General features: G+C 44.5%; 1 protein-coding gene across 1 annotated transcript in view; it reads left to right on the top strand.

Annotated features, from left to right (window-relative positions):
* Window positions 1-3530: 3530 nt before the first annotated feature.
* The window catches only part of LOC128714937 (platelet binding protein GspB-like), a 44867-nt gene continuing 25046 nt past the window's right edge, over window positions 3531-23351 (top strand). Inside the window, exon 1 of the mRNA XM_053809820.1 lies at window positions 3531-3617. Coding sequence (XP_053665795.1) covers window positions 3531-3617 — 87 coding nt within the window. The remainder of the gene's footprint in view (window positions 3618-23351) is intronic.

Genomic DNA, 23351 nt, shown 5'->3' with positions numbered 1-23351 from the left:
GCAAACAAAGAGAAAACCCCTCGTCCCAGCGGACACTCGTGCTCGGTCAATGGGTTTGTCCTCTGCCCATTGCTCGATCTGTTACTGCCCGGGCGTGTTCCGTTCCCTGCCGCTGCATCCTGCTGTTCGTTACTGGTGCAGCTGCACTCCGAGGGACAGTCATTTTCTATCACTTGCGACACACCGATAGGCAGACAGGGGGGGCGTCCCTTCGACGGTAGAAAACAATCATTAGGCAGGCACGAAAGGCGAACAAGCGAGAATCGAACGCCCGTGTGTGCGCTCCAAAGATTGACTGCTCGCGCTTGGGGTGTGTGTGTGGAACGGGAAAGGACCATTCAATAATTTAGTCATGTTTACGGGATCTGTCTGTCATTCCCCGGGACAGACGGAGGAGATGCGCACGAAATGCATGCGAGATTGCACGCGCTTGTCGCTTTCTACGAGACAAAATGAGTTCGTTAGGGAATGGAATGGTTGCATAAAAGGCGTGTATATTTACACTTGGTTGTCCATATTGGTTTCGGCCGTTGGAATTAGGATAAATCAATGCTAAATTACGTTCGTCTGTTCGTGTGTTGGTGGAGGCTGGTTATGGATGGATTGAGCAAATTTGTACTAAAAATAAGACAACAGCAATACAGGGTTTTAACGTTAGTATGAAGTGACTCTCCTGTGCCAAGGGGTGTTTCCGAAATTAATTGACTCAAAAGGTCATTGTTTCACTTTAATTTTAAATTGACGTTATTGTCTGCGTATACATATTATCAATTGCAACACGGTTTATTCGGACATCTCTTTACCGAATGTCTCACTTATCCGTGCCGCTTTGACAGTTTCAGGTGTTTTTTGACGTATCAACTCCAGAATCAATGACAGGAATGGTTCTAACCAATGCTAAGTTATTTAACTTTATTATTTATTGTTACTTTAAGTTGTTGCAAGCCATCTTCGTGTTGTGTGTTTGATGTCTTTTTGTTATTGTACTCTTGCAAAACGTTCCTCTCCCTGCTAAGGAACTCTCGATAGAACGCTTAAGAACTATGTCAACATCTTATAATGGACTTTGTCATGCTCTGTGATTTGACAAAACGATTTGTAACATGATTACCACTCGCAAGCATGGGAAAGGGACACATCTTTCACCAATGACGTGATAGATCTTGGCTTTGTCCAGTTAAAAACGTCCCGAAGAATGAATTCGTCCATGTGTAAGCGTGCTCTCCCGACAAGTCACCGGTCGGAGTGTTCTTTCGTTCTTTCCACTTCCACTTTGCAGGGTGGAGGAAAGACAGTTCGAGCATAAAAATAACCCCTACGGTGGTATATTGGTTTAGGTTGGTCTGGCCTTCGGGCGAAAAAAGCCCTAATGGGCGAATGTTTCATTCCCCTAAAAATAGTAATTCCCCCCAAAAATGGTGGTTATGCCACCGGGGTTGAATGGTGCATGCCAACCCTGTAATGGGAGGGGCCCGTACTGGACGTAGGCGTTGAAGTGGCGTTGGAATGGGTTTGTCTGAAATGGCTTTTAATGCCATCCGTCGGAGGACCTTTACGAAATGAATGTACCGACCACCACATCGTGTACTATTAGTTTAGCCGTTTTCATTCACTGTAGCAGCAGGAAAAACAAAACACGAAAAATTCCACCTCTTAATCGCTCCAAGTCCCATAGTAATCGTTTCGTTTGGCTTTTTCTTTCACTTTCCGTTTCAGAGTTCTAATGGTGTGGGCAATACCCGTAGTAGCCGCGTTTGGTGGTGCGTATTTATTCCCGGGAGTCCGCGTGTCGCCGGAAAGATGTCGTCAAATTCCTGCTAATCCGAGTGACATCGATACTGAACTTCTTCTGCACCGACAGTCGTCGTGCAGTAACGGGGCCAGGCAGGCCCTCCTCCGCTTCGTAATCATCGGTCCGCATCGTCCGCATCAGAAAACACCCGAGCGCGCGCTCACATTACCATCGGAAAGTGACACCCTCTTGGGGAAAGGAACGAAATGCCTCGAGCGCTCCAACTGCCTTGAAATTAAGCTGTTTAGTATATCGCGTTGGTGTGCGCCTCTGACTGTTCCCAATTCCACGAGTACGAGTCTTGCTGCTGCGGATAGCTTGCGCTTGAAAGCTATTAGTGGGCGATACGACGAGAGCAAAACGATGTTCCGGGCTATGTTTCGTCCAACGGAGACGTTTCGACCAGTGCACCACGACGACACCCATCAACCTTTTGGCGTACGATCGAAACCGATCGATCATTCGATCGGTTCGCTAGGGAATTGTGTATCCAAACATAGTGTGATAAATGGACGCGGGCGGATTGGGAAGAGCAATCGCTGTCTTGACCGATGTGCTATGTTTTATCGCATCAATTATCATGTCTTGCGCATATTTGGTTTTATTTCATTTTAATCTCCTTCTTTTGGCGTTTGTTCAATGTTCAATCATTTAATGCATTTCTTTTTCTTTCCTTTATTATTTTAGGAGTGCGATACAGTTTGTGTAAGCCAAACACTAATTGGTGTGAAAGTACCGCCGTGCATGGAATGAAGAGTAACAGAACGCAGTGAAAAATGTAAAATCCCTTTTTATTCGAAAAACCAATTAAAGGAAGAATAACAAGCAAGTACGTACGTGCAACGACTTAACGTTCCTGCTGGAAGGTTACCACCGAGCTATCCTTCTCCCGATAGGATACACGAATGGCAACTGTGAATGTCAGTTTTACAGTCTCCCCTGCGTTGGATACACACTTCCGGTCGGAATCGGATTAATGCTTCCCGGTGGAAAAGAGGCGATCGCACTAACCGTGTTCCACTTGCTGTATTTTAGTCACGTGTGAATCGAGATCCTGAAACGAAACACAAAGTGTTTGCTGCCGTGTATGCGCGAGTGTGACCACCGCAATGGCTGTTGCAATCTCTTGAGTTGCCGGAGCATTCGGTTGGGATCGGAAAAGCGCCTGTGCCTTTGGCAGTATCGATTTTCTTTCCTTTCCCGAAGGGGTCTTAGTGTGTTCTTCGATTTGCAATAAAAAAAAACGTACCGAAAAGTTTTCCTGTGTTCACCGTCACCGCGGGTGGTGTGTGGGTCCGCGATAAGGTGAACCGAGTGAGTGGATAATAGGGAAACATATGCCATAAAATACCACTAAAAGTACGGAAAATCTAACGCGCGTGAGGAATAGTGTGCAGTTTTTCGGTGTTAGTGCACGGAGTTTTTTTTGTTTGTTTAGTTATTGTTTTTCTCATTACATTTTGTGGTTCTTTTTGTGCGTGTGTGTTTGTGTGAAAAAAGGAATTAGATAGCAGGAAAACTACACGATCGTTTTCCTTCCATACGATACGGTTCCCATCTGTGAGCAAAATCTATTGGTCAAAGGTTTTTTTTTCGGTGCGGTCGTTACATATTGTTTCCGCTCACGTACGCTAGAGGGCGCGCACGGTGAAACAATATCGGTTAAAAGCGATAAATCTAGTGAAAAGCTGGCACTCCTCGATCGGTAGGGTGGATAAAGCGGACGAGAAAGCGTACGATGGACATCGCAATGGATCGGAGCGGAACGGATGCCGGTGTTGCCACTATTGGCTCACTGTTTCAGCACATCGTCAACGAGATGAAGGTAGGTGCACGGAAAGGGGACGGAACGTAGAATCCTTTCTGGTCCTTATGCTGTTCTGGGGGGCGGAAAAAAGCAAGAATGTGTTGTTTTATGTATAATGTTGCGGACATTACTGAAATAAATAAGCCCTCAAGCAACATCGAAGTTGCTCAAACCAGGTCTCTTTTCTTTTGCGGACGTCACGTATGGCCGTACTTTTTGCCGTTTCCCTAACGGAAGCGGTATATTGGACGGGACGGGATGTTGCTCGGGTTTGTTGGGCAAAATTTAGGATCTCGCACGTCGTTTTGCGGGCCACTTGTGTTGTTTCTTTCATCCGGGGGTTGGTTGTGTGTCACGTTATTTGTTTATTTGCTCGTTGATGCTGGTGTTTTCGCATATTTTCCCGAGCACTTTTCGGTGTTTTCGCTCTGCCCCGACATATCCTAACGTTGTTGTCCTCGTTTTTATTTTAATCTACCCAATTGAATATTTCCGACCCGACCAACGACCGAACCGTAGGGCACAAGGGGTGCAAACTTTCTGGCCTAACGACCCTTTCCGTTTCCTTCACTTTTTTTGCCATAACCCACCCCGCGTTGGATCCCGTTCTTGACATCGGGTTAAAAGCATGTTTTTGTTTTAGTTATATGTTTCGTTTCTTCGAATCGCGATGGCAGCGACAGGAAATGGAATGGAAACGCACCGCTAAAAGGCAGTATATAAACATACACAGATATTATGCTGCAATGCTCGCTGCAGCCTCGGCCAACACCCCTCCCGCACCGAGAACCGTGCGTGTCGTGGCCGGTGGGTTGAAGGAAATGAGATAAAAGTAATTTTTATTTTTAATCTCCGCCCAAGATGGCAGCGGCACGATCTGTCATAAATTCTCCATTCTTTCTTGCTCTCTCTTCTCTTCTCCATGACGACACGAAAGCGGGTTCATCCGCAGAAGCATAAACCGTTGTTCCGGTTTCCTTTTTTTTTTCTTTCGTTCAACACACGCACGTGCCCACGGAACAGGCTGAACTGTCTTTTCACTTGAATCATATGTTAACAGTTTGTATTTTCTTATGTTCTGTTGGTTTTGCTATTTTCTACGTTTCTTATCTGCTTGATTGTTTATTTGCTCATTGTTTTATGTTGCAATTTAATGAGGAAACGGTTTTTACGTAAAGTTTTGTTTTAATAAAGGATTTTTCAAAGTTTTCTCTTCTTTTTGAATCCCAACAGACAAAATTGATGTGTTTCTAAGTTCAAAATAAAGCTCATGTTGGGGTTCGCGTGCCCATCTCCAGCTCGTGACAGTGTACGATGTTTCACAATACTTACCAAAACAACTCACCACAGTTTGTCTTAAGCACGAAATCCTTGCTCTTGCCACGCTACAACAAGAATCCACTCCAAACCATTTTTTTAAAGCTTGTGAATGGTTGCAGCGCACGATTTTATTTCCGCTACGAACTCCGAAGCGCAAAAACGCTGAGAAAACTCTGCCGGTTGTGAGACACACGGTGTGTTTGTGTGTGTGAGTGTGTGGTGCATTAATTCATATTCAGCTCATAAACAGCGGACGCGTTGTGCATCGCGCGCAGCGTCGTAAAGAATGCGATAGGATAGGAAGGCGAAAGAATTGTGTCAAATGTGTCGTAAAATGCAACCGTGCACTAAACACGCGCGACCGGGGGCACAAAAACGAACCTACTGCTACTGCAAGGGTGACGTAAGAAAATGGGGTCAATTTGGGATTTTGGCTGAGGTGTGTTTGAGCGGTTTTCAAAAGGCACTTAGTGCTGTCGAAATGTGGGGGTTTAAAGTTCTTCACGCTTCAGCATTTGTTCATTGAACACTCGTTGCCTCGTCGAGCACCTTCAGACGCCGTTTTTGGGGCTTGAAGGAGGAGGGCATCAATATCGGTTCGGCACCCAGGCGCGTAATGCGACGAAATATGTCAATAATTTACGCTTATTGAAATCAATCAAACACTCACACCCGGCCGGTTTGGTGCCGCAACGGGAAGCTACGAAGGCTCCATTGCATTGAAGCATATCAAAATCATGTTACGTTTGCTCTTGCCAGTAGCGAAACGGCTGCCTTCCCATCGAAGATGAAGTTGACGAATCAATTCGTGGGCTGTTTTTTTCCACCTTGGCAAGGATCCTGTTTTCGGTGGTAAACGAACAGAAAGCAGGGCGGATAGATGCGTGACATTTGGAATCGATCTATCAATCAACTGGTGTACATTTCCTCGCGCCCATTGTTTGACGGGGGGGCTTTTACTGGCACGTGATAATCTAATTCATACGCGCTTTGCACGTAAATAAAGAAAATCCTCCCTCAAACACACACACATTACGTGCTCGATCTGGGCAATTGTGAGTTCGAGGAGAGAGACATCCGCAGCAGACGTTCGTTGGTAGTCATAAACGTTGCTGTGATCGAATCGCAAGGTGCAACCGTGGCACGGAGGAACAGAGAGACCCCCGGGGGGGGGACCGGCGACTTTTGCACGATCGATCATGCTTGGTTGTGATGAATGACGGGCAGATTTATGCTTCAACCGTCCATCCGCACCAGCATTATTCAAATGATGGAGTCAAAAGTTTACGCAGCAAATGACAGCGAGAAAAAGGGGTCGATCGATCGCTTCCTCGGTTTCGTTTAGTTATGATTAACGTAAATCAGCCACCAAACGCTTGAAACCCAAAATCGGGACCAAATGTATGGTGAATATTTTTCTCCAATTTCATTCCTCTGCCATTGGACGGACGGTAATAAATATCATGATATTAATTTTATTTAATCACAATAAACACAAGGGTACGCAGGAGGCACACTTCGGTTACGTTTGTCTCTCGTTCGGCTTCTACCTTAGAACGCGTGTGGATTATTTTTAAAATCCTTAAACCCGCGTGACCGCGGCTTAACAACCTCCCATGCAGCTACACACTTTCGGCCACACTCGAGCCAGGGGCGGCCGAACTGAAGCCGAGTTCAATCGCCCGCACGAATGAAGACGTACACGCCGCACCCGTTCCGTTCCGCGGCAGGTCGCGATTGTGTTGGTGCGTAATGTGGCCACGCACCACGCTCGACCGATAAACAGTGGGCCTCAGGATGTAACCCAGTGAGGGTTTGTTGTTGTTTTTTTTTTCTTTTAGGGTGGGTGCAAAAGGGAGGGCAATGATCGAACGAGGTGTGTGTGCACACTTGGCCGTACACTCGAAAGAGGTCTGCACTTTGATTTTTACGCCAGACGGGAACGGTAATTGTTATTTTTACACCTTGCGCATAAACTAAAGATTAATCTTGCGCTAGACGTGGCCGTGGAACGGTTTGGATTGGCGGTGTTTGCAAGCAGGAAATTGGTGGTAGCGTTAGAATGGATGGGTGTTTTTGGCGTAAGATTTTTCCGGTGTCTGCTCGGGTGAGCGTGTTTTGAGGTGCGTAAACTTTTATATGACGCACGTTTTGTGCTATTTCGTATTAAATTAGTAAATTTCTAAAGTCTGTTGCGAGTTCTAGAGATCGCTTATATCCCGTATAAGAGTGCCTTGCCTAAGCTCGATCGAATAGTCGAATTCGTAACGAGCGACTCAGCAAAAGATAAGACCACGCGGTCTTAGGTTCAAATCCGAACTGTGGCCTACTGAAGGTCTCCCACCACTAGCAGGACTTTTAAGTGTTCTGTGCAAGAAGGCGAACTCATGTGATATCGAGAAGGAAATAGGGATAGTTTTGATGGGCATAACAACCTCAAGAGGTCTACTAGGCCTGCCGGTGTTTCTGGCTTTCTTTGGACTTTTCTTCATCCGTAGCTGGATAGTCAGTCCTGCGTACGGGGAATTGGTCCGGATGGGATTTTGGATCGGTCCTGTTATTCAAGATATTCCAGATATTCAAGGCCTTGTCTATAATAATTGTTGTTAAATTAATAATTGATGTTAAATTATCGTACTTTTAAAATATTTCCATTCTGTACGCAATAACACCCAATTTCACGACCCCATTTAAAACCGCTTATTGCATAATAAATGAACGGTATCCACATAATCCCCGGTTACGCGACAGTTGCATTCGAATTCGAACGTCTAATAATAATTTATTCTGAAAATAGCTCCCTCTGTTCGGCTGCATCCATCGCCGCATTGCATAAGCCCCGGAAGTTGGTTAATTCATCCGATCGAAGGTTTCGAACAAGCTAACCGCATTAATAAACCTCCCCCGGCTCGGCCTGTTCTAGCGCGTGTGCACTCGGCGGTGCATCTTCCGTTCAGCTTCCAGAAAAGCGAGCAAACAAAAAACCGCAAAGCGCAAAGATCCGCAGCAAAAATTACCGTAACAGAGCCGCCTCTTCTTCTTCGTCCCCACAGCAGAACTCCAGCACGACCGAGCTCCGATCGGGCAAGGATCGGTTTGTGAACGGAATCTTGTTTTTGTGTTTGTTTTTTTTTTTTTAATTTCATTTCACTGCTGTTCATCACAATCTCTCACCGCGCTCGCCCATCTTCCTTCGGATCGGACCCCCGGTGCTAGGGCAAAAAAGTGCAACACGCGTGGCCTCCAATTTCCGGCTGCATCTCGTTCGCGAAATGTGTGCTGCTGATGCCGAGATGCACCGTTGTGTCTTCTAGGCCCCACAAACACTGTGTCTTCCACGGGAACGACTAGCGCGCTTACGGCAGATGTGAGAAGCAGTAAAATGAAAAGCAAAGTCGGCAAACGCAGCAGACGGGATCGTGTTCATTCATACGCGCAGAGGCGCTTCTCTGGCATTGGGCAATGGGCAAACTGTTGCGCTTGGTTTTTTGTTTTTTGTTGTAACTCGCCCATCAATGCCGTGCAGCAGAAGAAGCATGGCCGGGCTGTGCCGTTCGATGCAGTTAACTGCAACAGCACATTTTAACGGTGTGTGGATGGCGCAGTAGTCGTGCCGTCCGTTCGTTCAACCGCAATCGTTTCTGTGTCGGCTGCACACGGGCAAAACCCCCCTCCCGGGTGGTTCATCTCGTCTCTGGAAAGCAGCTGCGGTGTGTAGGTCTTGCGGCTGCCGCAACAGAGCAACACACAAACGCGTCTTTTGTGGGATGATCGTGGATGTTGCGGAAGTATAGAAAACAGATCGAGATCGTATTGAAGGCTGTGTGGATTTGACGGAGAGTTGTTCGGACGGAATAGCCGTTTTCCGTTGGTTGTGCTTCACTTGATGACTCATCCAGTTGCCATTCAAGAAGCCATTTTGTTCTATAAGAATGCAGTTTTCTTTGGTGTTGTTCCAGGTTTTTGTATGGCATTTTTAATTACAGCTTAAGTTTTTTTATTACACAACAAAGTGGTACTTGAAACTAGTAAGAGCTTAAAAATGCTTGAATCAAATAAGAGTTTACTGCAACAGTTTTTCATTTCAATGTTTCATTATAATAGTTACCTTTTGGGAGGCAATTACCCACGTCGGGTTGTCTCCTAAAATGTTCTTCAGTGTGTTGGAACTCGTAAGCCACGGGGCCACGAGCGATGAGGATTCCCTCAAAACTCTAAACATTGAGTGACTTGAGTTTTGAGGGAAACCTGGCTCATCTACAAAAGTTTTTTGACAGATTCGGCCAGTCAGCAGCTCAAAATGTAAACAAAACCTGTTGTATCTGCCGATGGTATGGCGAAAGAATAATGGTTTATTTTTTATACAAGTACACTTTTTGCGTACTATTATGAATGTAACTACATTCTGAAAGTGTTTTATGCGTAATTATGATTGTACAAGCACAATGTTTTGGCGTTCGGTATGATGTTTTTATGTGTCCGCAACGTACCTTTTGGAACACTGTGTGACAAAAGTTGTCAACATGTTTTATAATTGAATTGATACTTTTCAACTGCAATATGATTGATCGATTAATCTCCTGTAATTAAGAAAATGATGATTTAGTTTTTAATCAAAACACCACAATTTTTTTGACCATATTTTCCATAAAATTGAAACAAAAATATAGTAGAAACAAGAAATAAAAATACATGAAAAACATTTTACTCGTCACACACTGTATGTTGTCAACGTCAAATCCAGTAAGGTCGTCACTGAACTGAAATTGAGGAAAACCTCAAGAGGCAACGGAGACTTTGGTTTTGAGTGACTTTTTGAGGTAAATGAGTGACTGAGGAGGTTTGAGACGCAGTCTCAACGCTCGTGGCCCCGTAGCTGTATACTGGCAAATGGTTAGTTTGTAATTAATATAAGTAGCATCACAGAGATGAATAACTGAGAAGTGCACTGGACCTACCTCAGAAGTTGGACGTTGTTCTACAATTGCTCCGCAATTCAAAGTTGATGTTAAGCTACTAAATAGTTCAGAATGGATTCAAAGTTACCCCAGAGTTTGAGTTCCAGAAGATGTTCCAGAGATACTGAAAAGCTCCGAGTTCCGAGTTAGCCAAAAGTTTGGAAGTGATCTACAGTTGTTGAAATGTTCGTCAACAATTGGAGAGACATTTTACTGTGGAAACTCATTACTAATTTTTATATTATACTAATCTTTCCAGCTTGATAGCATGAAACGGCCCTATTTCTCAATGACACAATTTGCCATAGACTTTAATTCATCCACAAAATACTTCCCTTTATCGACGACTTTAAAGAACATGTTCATCAAACTTTTCGTCCAACACTGCATCCTGATTGCATCTGCATCTCTTGGCTGTTGTTTCCGCTTCCTCTCAGCTTCCGCTTTGCCACCCTTTTCTCTTCCCTTCCGTCATCTTTATCTTCATCGAAATACGATGAAAGACTATAGGACGATTATTGGTGCTGTGTAACACTCCTTCCCGACCGGGTGTAAAATAGCGAACGCAGCGTGTAGCGAGTTCGAGTATGATCGAGTTTGATCGGATACACCCCCCCCCCCCCCCCATGAAAAAAAGCCCACCCTCTTTTCTCTCCCTCACAAGTGGCGTAATTCTCGCGCCGTGTAACTCCAACGGCACGGAATTGGGCGCTGTTGTGCTGTTGCGTTAATTTCGTTTGATGAACTCCCCCCGCACCATCCGCACGCGGCGGTCGCCCATCAAGAAGCGCATCTCGCGAAGTGTTGCAGCCGCGGTTCCGTTGCGCAATGTTGCGCTGTTGGCGCGGAACAAAAGTGCGGCAAATGGGCGGTTTGCTTGAACTGTTGTGAACGACGACGACGGAGATACGGATCCTCACATCTTCATCGCTTCTGGTGTCGGGGGTGTGTTTTTAAGTCGTTTTGTTTTTCGTTTGCAAGTTTTCGTCTGTGTAGGGAAGAGGCACCCAGCCACTGGTGTAAACTGAACCGTACATGCGTATCGATTCGCGTTGTGTGCGCTTCTGCCGCATATGGTGTTTCCTTTTTCCTCCGGAAGCCGTGTGCGGCGTTGGCTGGCTGGTTGCTGCGAGTGTACATGACGCGCAATTTAATCGAAACGATTATTTTATGCCCCAAACCAAACCATCCAGCCGGTGTGTTACAAGTTTTGTGGCGGATATTTGGTCGATCGCTGGATAACAGCACCAGCATTATATCCATTCAATTTGGCAAAGTGTTGTGAAAATGTAATTATAAAAAAAGTGTTGGAAAAACGTGTTTAATTACATAATCCGCTCGATGTTTGCACCCTTCAACCGGATGTGATGCACATTACTTGGTGAGATTTGGTTGCATGTGTTTTACCCTCTCAGTAAATTAATGACGATTAATGCATTTGGCTCTGCTGTTTCACAAAACAAAGTCAACCAGATCCGCTCGTAACTCAAGTGGCTTATCTTGGAACCCCCGACCATATGGCACCGCGTTCTAAAAATTACATTAGTCAACCACACTCACCGCCTCTTTCACCTTCTGCCGCATTTTTGTCACTGAAAGAATAAGTAAATATGGTGCTTATCTCTCTTTGCTAGAAGTGAGTAACTGCAAAACGGTGACGAAATTGTTTATATTGTGCAAAACATATTTGCGCTCTTGTCAGATTTGTGTTACTGTTTTTTTTTTTGTTTTATTTGCTGTTATCTTAATGTTAGTTGTAATGTGCAACTTAGGATAACAGTTGGCCCAAAACTTAAGCTTTTATTTTGAGAATTTAACCATATGCCTCATAGAACATGTCAATAATTTGATTAATTTGTGAGCAATGTTTATGTTAAGCTAAGCAAAACCAAACATTTAACACATTAAAGCACAAATTTTGTTCCTTATCTCCGTGAATCGCGAAGTAGAGGCTATCAATATGCTAATTAATTGGCTTCTGTCAGTTTTTGTGGTTTGAAACTCCGAAAGTCCGCTAGCGAAACTCGCCCAAACCGTCCGGCTCGACTTGGATTGTCCTTTGTTCTATTGGGGATTTACAAAGAAACAAGAAACACTCAAAACATTGTCACAAATCGATCATGCCTGTTGCGGTTGTATTTTTCAATATCTTTTCTTTTACACATCCCACTTCATGTTTCCCACAGCACGAACGATAAAGTGGATTTCTATTCCTTCTGACACCTGTCACTTTATGAATAAAACCAAAAAACAAAGTGGCCCGATACCATCTCAGAATCGAATACAATAAAAAAAAAAACCTCCACCTTTGAAATGATGTGATGGGTGTGTAGGAAGTCCACAATGTTTCGGACACTTCCCTCCCACCTTTGCTGGGGCCCACCTTTTTTTGGGGACGATCGTACGCTTCACGTCTTCAGGCGCCACCACTGCTCCCATTCGGTGACACTAATCGGATTTTATGTTCAACACATCACCCTTGTGTCGCGCTATCTGTTTCCATCTGCTAACGCCGCAAATATGCGCCACACCGCTGGCTGCGTGTGTCGCACGGATGTTTTGATTTACTCTCCGGCGGTATGCCGCTTCGGCCGAATGGCGGAATGGCCAAGCAATTTGGCAAAGGGTGTGAAAAATGGAGCTGATGAATATTAATAGTGTGCCGTAAATATATTCGCATAAACATGCCACGTGGTTATGTGACGAGGGGGGGAATGTTTTACAGTGTGATGAAGATGGGCGCATCAGTCAGGATTCGGTTTGGGTAGTTCGACATTTTCATACTGTTTGAATAGTGAAGAACAATTCATACGAATTGAATCGTATTTATTAACCCTACATTTTGCAATCTTCAATCTTCAAACTTCAGAAACTCAACAGCGTCTAACATGTCTGAATATGCCTTATATGACTCACATATAATACGAACTTGTTACCATGCCTCGTTGTCAGCTAATAGTTGAAATAATCAGCTTCAGAAACGAATAAAAACAACAGCTAATAAATCTTACGTCAGATAAGTAACAGTAATGCAGTTAAAAATAACTGTTGTATCAAAGTCGGAATAAGATTTAGCGTAGGCCTCTGTGACTCAGCCGAACAGTTCGGTCGTAAGGAATCGTTTGTCAAATGTGAAGTGCCCAAAGATCTATGACTTCTCTGAGCTGCATATATTTGTATCGCTTGCGGTAGCACTTAAACCGAATCACATTTGTAATGAAGTCTACGGAAAGAATTTGGTTATTATGGCGGGCTTAATTTACGCGAAATGACGCAAGCTCCCGGTCAAGAGTTGAGGAGAGCAATTCGACTTAAAAGCGCTAAATGTGAAGTAGCCAACATGCCCAACACTGGTTCCGAAAATGGCAGGCTTATTTTCTCCAAAAATCAATTCAACTATCGGCCGTAAATATCTTTACCAGTTTTACGCTGTTTGGGCATGAGGGAAGAAATGTGTTCTCCCCGGGGCCGGAAGGTGAAACATAGAACTTCTCACATCGAACACTGGGGCACTGACGACGAGACGAGGCCTCCAAGGGTTGCTTGGTTGAGGTGAGAACATTTATCTCTCAATATGTGCTGGCCAGGCTGAACCGAGCTCTTGCTGCTAGAGAGTGCGTTACGGACGCGTAAGGATAAATGTTAATAATTTAAACCGATCCCCCCCCCCCCCTCCCCGAGTGGGTGTTGCACATAATCGTGCGCTTCTCGAGTCCAGCAGTGGGCAATCAGAGTGTCGGTCTCGGGCCGGTCTGTGGGTGTCAAACCCGACACGCGAAACGCGACAAAGGCGAAAGAGTGGTTTCCTGCACGATTTCACGTAATGCTTCCGACCACGCACGCCAATACGCCTGATCGTGTTGCGCGCCGGTGTGTGCAGAAGCTGAAGAAATACACCTTATGGTCAGTGGTCACAAGTGCGACTCGCGGTGCGACCTTCAAAATGAATCGTTTGGTGGACTTGTTTTTTTTTTTGGTTTGTTTTATTTTTTTCTCCCACTCTGATGTCCTGAGCGAAGTGACGATTCGGGTTGAAAAGTCTTTGGTTGATTTAATATTTTTTAAATATTATTTTAAAGCAATACTTTCGATGTGTGTGTGTGTGTGTGATTTTATGTTGAAGTGAATATTATTTCAACAAAAAATATAAAATACTACATACCCAACATGCCACCGAGGATCGTGTTCAGACAGCTGAAAACATTCAGGATGTGTGGGATCGCATTACAGTGCGGGAAATAAAAGTGTGACTGCCACCCTGCCGACATGAAAACACGTTGCCCAGCACGTTGTGAGCTTGCGGCACACGTGACCCTGCGTTCAACCATTTTCCGGCACTCTTCGACGGATGCTTGTTGGCAGACTACCTGACACCAAGGTAGCTCAACAAACATCTGGAGTAGAGTATGGGAAACGTTCACAACACCACCAAGCGGCGAATTCGTCCCGATCCGACCACGAATCGGCAACCCCCGGTTGTTCCACTGTTGTGCAAAGTGAAGCAGCGCCTCAAGTATAAGTTCCGTTTTGTTGTTTGGTGAACTAAGTGCGGCATTTACAGCAGACCCACTGGGACCCGTTCGAAGAGAAGTTTGAAAAAAAAAAACGTACGACCAGAGGAAGTGCAGCGTTCTTCGCCAATCTTCGTTTGGCAAAACGGTTGTGTTTTTTCTTTTGATTTTATTTTTCTTTGGAGAAATTATTGCCAGTGGTCGTTTGGGAACGATGACATTATGATCTTTATTTTGCATCAACATTATCGACCGATCTCAACCGCACCCGAAGGGTGTTGCGGGAAAGATATGATTTTTAACACCTCAGTTCTTCTCTGTTTAGTGCAAATCTTTCTGTGAAGTGACACATGACACTGTGAGTTTTGTGTACCGCGAACCTTCGGAAGAAAAACAGAAACTTATCAATCCACAGCACGTTGTATGAATGTTCACTCGGTCCGAAAACTGCAATTCCGCACGACATACGCCGACAGTCGGTGGTGTGTAGGCGTTGATAACTAAATTGTTCTCCAGCATAATGTTCACCAGTAATTCCGGATCGGTTATTTTTTTTTTTTTGCTTCACTACCGCCCACATTTCATCTCTCACTTTGCGTCATACTCTGGTCCCTCTCCCCCTTTCCCCCCACCGTTTGCCGATACTGCACCGCTGCCTTTTTGCTGTACACCTTTCAGCCGTATTCTTGCCGCTTCTGCGTAAGCGGAACTCGCATCCCGAATTGCGCTTGTAAAGGGGGCGCTTTCAATTTCAAAACCAACCCACCATTCCCGGCTCCACATAGCACGCCTCCGATCGCATCGTTTGGTGACAGAAAATATGCAAATTTCACCACGTATCGAGCGTCTCGAGTGTGAAGTGTCGGGCGGTGACACACGAGGGAAGGGGGGGAGTGTTTTTTTCTCTTCCAATTCGTTCCAATGAAGCTGCGGCTGAGTGTTTGTGCGCGGGTGTACCATACTCACCCACCCAACTGCCTTTGTTACTGCCTTCCTCCACCTAGCCGACCTTTACGCAACCCGCGCACACACACACACACACACACGCACGAAACTCTCCAATCATCCATTTCCCGTATAATTATGGGCATCCGCGGACGACGAACCTGCGAGTTTTCCACCTACGGCAAGCAGGCAACGAACGAAAAACCCAAAAAGGTGCAAACCTTCAACCGAAGAAGAAACAATATTTGTTAACTCGCCATACTGACTCGATTCTATTCCGACACCGTCAATCGACCGTATATAAGTGGCGCTCGGTGCGAGATCAAGCGTACCCGGGTGGGGTGGTTTTTTTTTCGTCCGTTCCAAACCCACTAATGTTGCCTGAATGCCGAAGTGATTGAATTATTCATCGAGATACAGCGGAACCGCAAGGCACTAGCGCACGCTGGTCTATATTTTCTTTATTTGAGCGCAGCTTTTGCTTGTTTTGTAGATCGTGATTTGCTATCTTCGGATTTGTGCACCTTCGGTTGGGGAGTGAGAACAATTCCTTCAGTTCAGTTCGGGGGGAGGGAGCTAGGGAATGAATCGAACCAGAGTCAGCACGTGATTTGGGTGCTTTTGTCTCGTTGACTTGATTGGTAGTTACATTAACCAACGAGAAAAGGGTCGTTTGAAAAGGGTAACAAACGCTTTGAACTCTTACTCCGGTTGATCTCTAGAGTATAACTAATTCTTTACTGGAAATGATGCTTTATTTGGCGTTGAGGCATACACGCTTTAGTATACTAGAAAGCGTTCTAAACGTACGTGCCAAGGTTACTGATCAAATCACAAACAGTTTACGTACAGTTGATGATGGCCATTGGCGCGTTCGTAAGTGATTCCACGTTTCCTTTCCACGGTTACAGATGGTGGGTTTTTTTTCCTCTTCATTTAATTATGTTTATTAATACCACATCCCGAAAGGCTTTTTTTCCCTCCCCACTCCGTACGTGTATGTGTTCATCCTCTTCATCGCAATCTCTCATGGCACTTTACTTTCCATTACCATCTTCAACCCTGTATCAGCCCCCTCCCCTTCTACAAAAAAAGCATGGACAGGAAATAATTAATTTCCGCACGCATCGCACCCACAACTCCCAACACTTGCGTAGAACAACAACGACGCCCCACGTTCTCAATGTGGTATTTGTTTCTTTTCGGTTCTTTTCTCACTTGTTACGCCTTTCGGCCCGAGCCAGATAGATCTGGCGGAAGCAGCAGCACCACCGCACCAAATCATCACCAAACCCCAAAACCAAAGCACATTGCGCTGGTGGTCGCGCCAGCCAGCAAGCGAAACTCGGGTGTGGAATAGTTTATTTTTACATTCATGCATCCGCCGACCGTAACCGTGGTTGTTCGTGTTGGAAGCTGCCCCGGGAAGCCTTTCTTTTCCCGCTGTTTTTCCCTGATCGATACCGTCGGTTGCCAAGGAGACCCATAAAGCACTCGCCTTGAGGGTCTGCTCGTGGTAATAATTGGTCCCTGACGTTATCAGGAAGAAAGGGAGGCCTAATTTGCTTAATTCTCGGCTGAACACATATGGCAGATCGGCCGGGAGAGAAAGGGCCACACTTGGCAGCCGTATGCGGCATTCCTACAACTAAAAAACCCCAAAACCGGAAGCCCATAATTGGCGTGAGCTTGGCCGAAGGCACGTTGGGTTTTGGCATGCGGGCGGGAGAAGAAAAAAAAACCTTGGCTCACCGTTTGGCCATCACACACACACACACACACCGCGGGGCCATTCATTCTGTCCATGACCTTTTTTTCCCCCGCTTGCTGGAGTGCTGGTTTTCTGAAACAAAACAAAAACATAATACAATACGATGCGACCATATGTGTGTGTGTGTGGTCAGGAAATGACAGTGGCCTCGTTTCGCCGTGGCGTTTGCGTTCCCGTTTTCAGTGATTTGCTTTCTGACCATCCTTTCACCGCCCTGGCCCCGAACCGAGCATAACGAAACATGTCTCCAGTTTTCCGGCCGGCTTCCGGGTGAGCTAATTTGGAAGCAGCGCGTGGTGGGTTCCGAAACTTGCACGAAAATTATGCTTCACGTGAGCGTGCTGGGTGGCCGTGCTGGGTGATTTTTTTGTTTTGGGGAAATGGCCATTTCGCTAGAAGCAATGTTAGGTATTTATCTCTCCAGGGGTGGCCCACATTCGGGGCTGACCTTACCGCTTTTCAGTATGAATTTTAATTTTGCGACTCAGTTGGATATTTTTTTTATCGTAATCAAGTGTTTTTTTTTCTGTGTCTTCAATTTATTTTCTAACAGCTTTATTATGTAGCAGCTGCTTATTTATTTTGTTTTAATATGTAACAAAGCTATTTAAGAATGCTCATTTGATGCTATAATTTACGACAAAATGTGTCACAATTGTGATATCATGTTCCACAATTATATTATCATGTGCCACATTTGTGATATCATGTGGCACATCTGTTATTACACAATTGTGATATCACTTGGCACATTTGTGGTGTCTTCTGGCACATTTGTAATATGACCTGGCACAATTTTAATATTATGTGCCACATTTCTGATATCTTCTGGCACATTTGTTTTCTTTGTGATGAAGCGAGAGTTTCGAGTATTTTAAAGTTCCTTCAAACAAAAACTAGGAATTGCGTGAACATGGCAATCGTCAAGACAAGTAATCCAATTGATGACGCGACGCTTGCGGCTTATGTAACACGCAATTCATTAAGCGCTTCAGCACACAACATACGGATATAAATTAAACTTCCTCAAGATTCAAGTCTGTGTGGGATGCTTGCTTCAAGTGTATCCACTCTCGCACGCTCTGCTCGCTCTCCCGTACGCTCGGAATTGAAACATAAAGTGGCTGTATTGCGTTAAAAACCTGTCATGCAAAGAGCGGGGACAATTGCACTTAGTTTTGCGTGTACCATACCGGCAACTCGGACAGATCGCCATAAAAAAAAAAAACACTACCCCATCTTGGTGCGCTATAATTCGCTATAAATTGCCCTCAATCTTCTCCTAAACGAACAGATTCAGCGACGATTCGGGCCGCTTTTAGACTTCCTCAGGTCAATTTATCATAATTGTAGTGAATTGCCAAGGTAGCCCGGGTATGGCGGGAACTTCGGTGCGCTTCTTACTGTCGCTAAAATCGGACCTTTTCCTCACGCACCGAAAGCGTGCAATTGAGCGCATTTGAATATCCGACAAATGGAAACTACTGAACGTCTATACACACACACATATACATGTAGAGAAAAAAAGCCTCGCCCGATTGTTGCTGGTGGTTTTGTCATGGCGATAAATGATTGGGTAGGCGCACACGGCGACCGGTCTGCTTTCAAAAATGAATCCCCCCCCGACACCCGGTACGACACCAACACACCCGCGGCTTTGGAGAAAGAGGAGACCCTTCAGGCGACAATGTGTCCGTCGTCGGCTGGTGATGGGCGGCGGATGCGTTGGCGTGGTACGTACAATCATGCTGCTCGCTGGGCGTAAAACGTGTGTGCGTCCCGGCCTGCTGCAGACAACCAGCACGAAGAGAATATTGCACGTTCTGTTGCATAATTGTCTCTGTGTCGGCACACTGCCGAGTGACATTAGCGGTTGGCGGTGTTATTATTCACATCCGCTGTTTGGAAATATGTTTTTCCTAACAATTATTCAAGATTGTATGTTTCTTGTTTTAGTTAATGTTCGAGTTGTGGCGTTAGAATACTTTGATTTTGATTTTTATCAAATGTATTCGACCACTTTGTTAGTTGGTCTATTTTTCTCTATTATTATTACTTATTTTATGTTTGCTGCTAATTAATGGTTAAGTTGTTTTTTTTTTTTTTCCTAATAAATTTGTCGGGTTTTCATCTTTTTAATATTAGTTTTTAATTGTTTTATGACTTACTGAAGGTTTTTTGAATGTTTATCGATCTGTTTTTTTTCAAGAATTCTTAGAGACCGTTTCGCTTAGGAATAAATTTAAAGATGGACTGAATTGCAGAAACAATTTTTAATGAATATGTTCGTTTTTTTTTTCAATTCCATTCTATAAATCCCATGCTTGCACCGCATATTTTATCTTCATAATCACGATAGCATATTATTGTAGCTTCCAACACCAGCAGAAAGGGAAAAAGAACACTCGAAGGAAAGTTTTACATGACACGGTTGCATTAGCTTCGAGTTTACCTTCCCATTCCGCACCGGGGACACTCCCCAGTTTTTACCCATTCCAACATATTCTGTCGCATGGGGAGAAACGAAGTGAAATAAGCAATCAGGCGAGCAGACAATTTACACTTGTTCTCGTCTGATTGTTCCTGTTCCCCCCCCTGTGTGTGCGGGCTTCGCCGGCCACACGTCATCAATTTGCCAACGATACCGGCAGCTCGGTTACTCTGGCAACTTATTGCACCTGCACTTTGTGCACGCGATAGCGCGCAACCGAGCACAATCACGCTGTGGGGCTTATTGGATGAGCCCGGCTGTGTAAACGCTCCCCAGGCGTAAAACAAACTCCTCACCGTACGGTTGTTGTTTCCGAGGTTGGCAGAATCGGCCACAGTTTCTAATTAGGATCGTAGCACACTACGGGAGGTTCTTTTTTTTCACCCTTGTACAGCAGGTCGACTTCGATAGCTCGATAGAGGTGTGTTCTAGTCTGCGTGGTAAGCGCGTGACATTTCGTCGGCTGCCATCGTCAGCCCGGGTCGTGTCGGCACAGATTTCGGTTCACTTCCTCGGCAATGTGTCTCGTCAGCGACACACGCTCTGAATCTGCTGGTGCGCTGCATGGAAATGGTCTAATAATTATGTAGATAAAACCAACATTTGTGAATCCTTTCCACGTGCCGGAACCGTGCCGCGGGAAGAAGGCGCCAGGTATGCTTCTCCCCAGCGCCGCTATGTGTGCTGCGCGCAGGGAAGCGATCCTTTTCAACCAGCACATCTCACATGGTAGGATTGTTTGTGTAAGTGTTTTACCGCTCCTCGTTGTGGTTTGATAACGCCCAACGCAAACCCATTGTCGTCGACGACGTTCTGGCTTGTTATAGTGTGCCGCTGAACCTTCGGTGGCAGTGGTAATTTTGTGTTGTGCCAACACAAAACCGCTGAACTGGCTCTGGCGGTGGTTTGTGGAGCGTGCTTTTAGGGTGACTTTCTGTTCTGTTCTGGTACCAAAACAAAAAAATTAAACAGGCCTCATATCAAGATCGACACTCGGTGCGTGTCTGTTACCCTGGTTGCGCTACCGCCGAACGTTTGCGTTTAATATATTAACGCAGATTATGATACTGTCACCGGTAGATAAATATGTTGAAGCTTGAACCTTAGCAAAGAAGAGGCCGAAAACAGTATGACAGGTTATACGAAAAATTAAAATAATCGTGTAAGTAATACTGTGGAATTGGCATTTCATGCGGAAAGAAGGTTCATTATTTTAAGCAAATGAAGCTGACAACCTGGGCATGTATCTTGTACTTGTACAACTTGAGGAATATGGAGAACATAACATTTCAATAAATACAAATTCTATAGAATTGGATTTTTTCGTACTCACCTCCGTACCAGTATTCGAAACAATTTTGATATGATAAAATAATCAATACGTAATACAAATTAATTATAATAAAAAATTACAAATTAATCGAAAGCATTTGAGTTTCGAATTAGAATACGAAATAAATAACGTATAAGAATTCTAGAATTTGTATAGTATTTGTGTGTCTTAAATGTAAAAAAAAACACAAGCCATAACCAATTATTATGGCTTCCATTTATCGCAGTACTATTGTCAAAAAATAATATTTTTTTAAAGAAGTTACGGTCAATACAATCAGTCTTTCCTTTGGACAAATCAGATTCCTTTCGCACATCTTCTTTCCTTCTTTACATAAATAAATATTGTTTTCTATCGCGTTTGGTAGTTCCAGAGGGTTGGTTGTACGGTGTCACTTCCATGACGTAACCATGGGAGCATTTTCGATAACCCTGTAAATGTTTTGATTCCATTTGAACTTTACTTGTGAATTATTGCAGTTTATTATTGACCAACAGAACTTCTACTGCTGTACAACCGTAGAGGTTTCGGCTTAAACCTCCACTCCACTTGAATAACCAATCCTGCGTATAGGAAAATGGATGGTGTAAATAAATTCCCATACTCATCTAAAGTTTAATTTCGTTTGCTGCAACAAACCACAATCTCCGCTAAGTTGGTCAACGGGCATCCCGCTTGTTAGCGTGAATAGCAGCTGGAGGTTATCGAAATTAGCTAAGTTAGCTCACAGCCATTTTCGTCAGTAGCACCAATTTTTGCTTCTTTGATCTTTAGGCGTTAAAAACTCATAATATCCTCAACAACACATCAACAGTAGCGTTATAAATCGGGGGCCGTGCCGAGAGAAAGAGTGAGAGAGATGCGAGCCATTAAGCGAGATAATGTACGCAATGCTGGCAATCCAATCTACTGATCCATTGCTCTGAACCCTTCGAACAACTCAACAGCTAATTAACACATTCTGCGTACGGATATGCGTTGCGGCCACATTACGTGTGTTAGCACACAGCACTCAGCGCCCTTTGATGCGGAATTATTTGTACGATTAGTTTTCTCGCCCACTCGTGCGGCCACTCGCTTATTGCGGAACACCGATACCACCCCGACCTACCGTACGTTGCGCGTGGGATGAGGAAGACATATCTTAAGGATAACTCATCACTCTCGGCCGCTCATCGATCGGGTCGAGAAGGAGGCCACCAGCGTCCCAGTTTGGTCGCTATTTTAACTGCACGCTCATGACTCAGCACCGTTTGGGAGGCGCCCGAAGCCATTTCTGCACCCCCACCCAGCAGTTGGTCGGTAAAACTAAACATAGATCCACGGTAATGTTGCCCTATGCCAGTCACGAATCATCGCACCCCCTACATGATCGCTTCTAATCACACGGTCATGAGTACGAGATTCGATAGCGCAGTACTGAAGCGAGGCTGGTAAATACTGATAGCCAGCCCAAGCGGTGAGTAGCAGCGGCAAGCAACATAACCTAATTTTGTTGCACAATTCGGCACAATCAGATTCCAGGGCGTGCTACGCAGCTAGCAGGGAACGAAGATGTTTATGCGGCCTTGTTTTCGTTTTTCCCAGATTGTAAATAGAGGGTTGATGATGAGGAGGCAAATATTATCGATTTCCAAGCGTTGCGCCCATCACGTCCCAGCAAGGTGCTTTTAGATGGGTTTTAGGATTGGCTCTGAAAATCTCAATATTTGTCTCTCACATGGTGCTAAATCGTTTTGTTGGACTTTTTTTGCTTCTTGGGGAAATATCTCCCGCTGGGACAAAGAGCGCACGTAGGCACTTAATTAGTCTAGATGCAAAACATCGCTTTTCATCTTCGGTTCCTTCTTTGCAATTTGATGTTTCGGGAAGCAACTCTAATCAATACATTGGTCTAAAGCGCTTGTTTTGTATCTTTGTTGGAATTGTTCTGTTTGGAAGATGTTTTTTTGCATTTGGTTCTATTTTGTATTTTCTCCTATTATATCCTTTGAGTATGTAATTTGGCATTACATCATACATATTTGTATGTTTTTCTCTTTTACTTTTTACATTTTTCATTCCTTAGAATGTTTCAACATTTTTGTTGTTGTTTTTTTATGTAGATTTTGACAATTTCCAATTTTTCACATGGTTTCCTACAATTTAGTTTGAATTTCCTTTCCATTTTTACTATTCTTTACAAAAACCGAAACATTTTCGGAAAATGAGACTATCGGAGTTTAGTTTCTTTGCAACGCAACGGCAATGTAATCAATACGCCCCACTTCCTAATTGATAATCGCAGCATAGTTCCATCCGATGACCGAATCATTGCACCATCTTCGTTTTCCTCTGCTGAACCATTTTCCCGCACAGCAGCGTAAATGTGCAAACAATCAATTAGTTCCACCGAGATGATGGCACCACACCCACACACCCAC

The sequence above is a fragment of the Anopheles marshallii genome, chromosome 3 (genome assembly GCF_943734725.1).
Source record: "Anopheles marshallii chromosome 3, idAnoMarsDA_429_01, whole genome shotgun sequence".
In the NCBI taxonomy this organism is placed as follows: domain Eukaryota; kingdom Metazoa; phylum Arthropoda; class Insecta; order Diptera; family Culicidae; genus Anopheles; species Anopheles marshallii.
Note: the sequence above shows the minus strand (reverse complement) of the source record. Positions and strands in the feature narration are given on the sequence as shown.